The sequence below is a fragment of the Monopterus albus genome, unplaced genomic scaffold, assembly GCF_001952655.1.
Source record: "Monopterus albus unplaced genomic scaffold, M_albus_1.0 scaffold17.1, whole genome shotgun sequence".
Classification (NCBI taxonomy): Eukaryota; Metazoa; Chordata; class Actinopteri; order Synbranchiformes; family Synbranchidae; genus Monopterus; species Monopterus albus.
In genome coordinates this window covers 571662-576266 of record NW_018127897.1, presented here as the reverse complement: position 1 = coordinate 576266, position 4605 = coordinate 571662, and the positions used below count along the sequence as shown (strand labels likewise).

The 4605-nt window shown below is 37.3% G+C and overlaps 1 protein-coding gene across 1 annotated transcript in view; it reads left to right on the top strand.

The window, feature by feature from the left end:
• Positions 1-2953, top strand: part of loxl1 (lysyl oxidase-like 1) — a 21509-nt gene extending 18556 nt beyond the window's left edge. Inside the window, exon 7 of the mRNA XM_020592469.1 lies at positions 189-2953. Coding sequence (XP_020448125.1) covers positions 189-195 — 7 coding nt within the window. The 3' untranslated portion in view covers positions 196-2953. The remainder of the gene's footprint in view (positions 1-188) is intronic.
• The last annotated feature ends 1652 nt before the right edge of the window (positions 2954-4605 follow it).

Sequence of the window (4605 nt, the reverse complement as noted above, 5' to 3'; positions counted from 1 at the left end):
TTTGTATCACTGGCATCACAGTGTAGTCAGCAAACTGCTATAAAATGGTCTAAAGACATTGAAAATGTGAATAGAAAAACACCTTGCTTGTATTTTGTGTATTTATCTCATATTGCATCAATATGAAAAAGTTGTAATATTACAGCTCTTTTAACAAAAATGTTATATGCTGTCTGTTTATTTTACAGGTCTTGATCAGGTGGTGGAAAGCTGCCACACTAGAGTTACCCTGATTACTATTCCATTGAAATGTGAATGGAATCCATTTGTTTTGGTTCATTGTTGATGATATTTGTCTGCCTCTGCTATTTTGTGCCATTATCCTGGGTCCATGGCAAACAAGAGTACCGCTGGCACTGGTAAGAAGATAAGAATGTGGGGGTTTATAGTAGACGCACACACCATAACATGATGCATATTGCATATTCCAATAATGAACCAACAGTCTAGATGCCTGGATCATATTGCAGCTATGCATGCTAGATTGCACAACTGACTTTCAAACGAGGTGTCTGTATTTGTAACCCCCCACCCACCCACCACCACCAAATGGTTCAGTTTGAATTTCAAATTTTATTTTTTAATTGTGCCGGTGCTGAAATTAGTGATTCCAGAAAAGGTTCAGCTGTAAGTCCCCAAATACAATTAGGGGACAGTGTCTTCCCAGGTGCATACATCCATGCAGTACAGGGCCAGACAGAGATACCCAGTGACTCAAAAGAGCTACAGTGTTTGTTTTTTCTACTGTCTTAATGGGTCAGCCTGGAATACTGTGATTCTCTGGGCACATCCTGTTTAATGTTGTGTTAACAGCAAAAGGAAGACAGCAGGTCATATTTTTGCATTTGTCAGTTCCATCAAATTGTAAGTCGGCATACAGACAGTCAGTACTGGGCATAGTACTTCTCCATATCCTTGCATATTTGTGTTGTGTCCCCATTTGTCCTTTCTTATTTCAGTAAAACAGAAACAGGAAGCTCAGCTGGCAGAAAGGGCGCTTTCCAGAAAACAAGACTCTCAGTATGTAAGCTGTATGTTTACACTGTCTTGGGGTTTCTTCTTCAATTACCAACACTGGTCAGATGGCACATATGTCATCTAAACCTTTTGAAGAATGTATATACAAATATTCCACTGATGCATGATTTTAATGATGGACATTGTTTTGTGCTTTGTTTATCCTTTTTTGACCTGTTACTGTAATTTGTGAAATTCAGTGAACTTATATATTTTCTTTTATTAATAATCTGATTTATTCAAATAGCACGTGTTGTTGGAAAACACACTACTGCTACGGACTTGGTATTATAATGCAGAATGCCATCTCTACCTACCTCTCCATTTGAGTGAGCTGTTGTTTCCTATTAAGTGTTGAGTGTCCATTGGAAATCCCTGTGATGGCTGTCTGTGGGCTCCTACCACTCTGTTGCAGGACACACCAAAAAAAGCAACAAACTTGAATAAATATATCAAAGTACACATGATCTGGGATGCAGATGATGGCTTAGTAATATTCCAAAAAAAGTTATAATCCTTAGGATTCCACTTCTGGTTGAGTTTGACGCATGGCTACTAGCGATAATGGCAAGTGCCATTTAGTACTACAGGTTCTAGGGACAGCAAACAATCTGCTAACTTGTGTTTTGATAAAGAAATAATAACTGGCTGCCTTTCATCATGCTATGAGCAAGTGATGTGATTTTTATGCTACACATCTCATGCTTTTCTCACATTAGCAGCTGCACAAGTTGGTGATGCAGAGTCTGTTGTATGCAACTCTTCATCTATCACTGTCTCATTCTTCTTGTTCTATCACTTCCTGCAAGATTTAAACTGATGTGTGCAAAAGAATGACCATTGTTTGGTTTGCCTAAGTATTCCCTGTGATTGATTGTATAATGCTAACCCCACTGACAAAATCACTTCTAACATGAACAGTTTAACACTTCTAACATGAAGCAGCAAAAACAGGAAATGTTCCTTAGACAGTACCACAATACAGAAATGATATAGTGAAAATGGAGTAAACAGGGTGATATAATTACTAACATTAACACTGGCTAACATGTATGTATCACTGCTGCATGCATTGTTGCCTCAGGCATGTGAAGACATTTTGACTAGAAGCAGAAATTATGAACCCTGCCCCTGAATGTAAATAGACTGAATGGCTATTGAACAAAATTTGCTAACCACAAACAGAAACGGGGATCTGATTACATGACAATCTTAAGGATTATTACTTACTATCTCTAAATTTGATTACTTAACCATAGTTCACATGTTTTTCATGTTGTACTGTTAATGGTCAGATCTTTAATTCGATCTGAAAATTATTTTACGTTGGTAGCTCATGATTTTATTGTTTTCCTCCTGAGAACGATGCAACAAGGTGATTCTGACATTCAGTGAAATGACAGCTCAAGAGTAGGTGACAATTATACAGCTTCTTTGACATGTGGTGATGAAATTTGCATTTCTCTAAAAGCAAACACCTTTTAAAATATCATATGTAATAAATAAATTTACTGTACATATGTGCTGTGTGCTCAGAGTGGAATGTGTATGCTGTGCCCCACACCTACAGCAGTGATTCACTGTGCTACATATGAGCCAGCATCTGCAAGTGCAACAGAATGCAGAGATGCAAACAAAATGCTGTAGAACAGATGTGACAAGATACTGAAATATCTTTCATAAAATATTAGGTGTTATATGCTTCATGCATTTAAGGATTTCTCAGGTACTGTATGTGATTTTGTTAATTCAGGCAGGGATGCAAATGTGGCCTTTACAAAAATAAAATGTCCTAGCTGTTTATAAGATATAACACATAAAACACCAAACAGTGAATTTACTGTAACAACTGCACAGTGACACTGATGTGGTGCATAGATGAGACAGCTACACAGGTTTTTGTGCTGTAGTTGAGTTTAGGCACAAATTATGCACACGTTATTTCATTATTATTAGTGTTACAGTACATAAAACATGTGGCAACAATGCAAAAAGAGTTTATGCTGTAATCTGAAATAAATATACAGTACTGTACAATGGCACAAAAAGTAATACTATGTTTATACCAGTGAGACCATCAGATTACTATTTTCACTTTGTTTTCAACCCTTCAACACAGTTGCACATTTTTCATATCAAAATACTATAAATGAATTGGAAACAATTGGCTATCATGCATCAAATTGTTATATGACAATGAGCAGTTGTGGAGTGACTACAAGTTTTTCTGACTAAAGATCAAGATAATGTGTAGATACTTTTAACAACAAAGCATCCACAATGTTCATAATGTGATCACAATGTTCAGGTACACACTATATATATAAAAATATGATTCCCCTCACAAAAAATGATTTGGCACAAGATGGAAGGAACAAAAGACAAGAGAACAGCAATATTACTGCAAGCAACAACAAAAAAGCAGTATCAGACTACAACTAACTGCTGTATATGCCCTAATGGTTAGAAAGGGAAGTGAATGTTTTGTTTTACTGACATAGTCTTGACATTAAAAGGGATCACAAAGTAAATACTTACCTTATTTGATTGCAATCAATGTGCAGTGTTCCTAATAAATTGGTTTTTCAGTAGACCTAGTTTCAGTTGTGAAATATGGTATTTGGAGAACATGTAGACATTCTTCACAGAAGTATTTCCTGTGCTCCAGAGGAATGAGACTCCATTATCTGGGTGTTTGGATAAACACTCATATTCAGTCTGTCCTAAAAAATGCTGACCCTGGTGATGGGACTTCCTCTTGGTATAGGCTTTTTGTTTGGGCTTTTCACACAGAATCACCAGCTTTCTATGGTACATTATGTTGTTTTGCTGGCATACACTCCTCTTTGACCATCAATGTTAATGCAGTTTTGTGGATCTGTGTATTTTTTGGTTGTTTAAATGTATGAGAGAGAGAGACCAAGAAAGAGGGAGAGAGAAGCCAAATGATATATTGAATTGTTTTACTTAGAGGTATTACTTAAAAAAAAAAAATGTTGGACAGACTTTGACTTTGAAGGGGTGTACAGAAAAAACCCAGCAGACACATATTGCATCACAGAGATATGGAATATACGTGACAGAGAACGTCAGAGATGGTAACACATGCATGGTAGTAGTAAGAAAATAGAAAAGGAGAGGAGTGGAGGGACAAATTAGCACAACTAGCAGCATGAGAAAGTGTAGTCAGAACAGTTTATAAGTCAGATGATACTGGTTAGTTGGCAGTGTCACTGTTCTTCCTGATCAAACAGTTAAACAGACACAATATGTGGTGTTAAACACTGTGCATTTGAGGCTCCAGCCCAAGGAAACCCATGCAAGATACAGTAGAATACAAACTACCTTTTTGTTTTTTTAAACGCCGGGGGTCATTACAATACATTTTCCGGCTTTACCTGAAGCAGCCGCCATGTTGTAATTCCCCTTGAATGTTGCCCTCCATTCAGTGCGTGAGTTCTGCAAACATGCTGGCACCTGATCAAAAGAACATGCAGAAAGGTATGTATTAGTATCCAGAAAAGCATTGGTCCCCAACCTTTTTATCACTGCGGACCGGTCAACGCTTGACAATTTTACTGCGGCCCG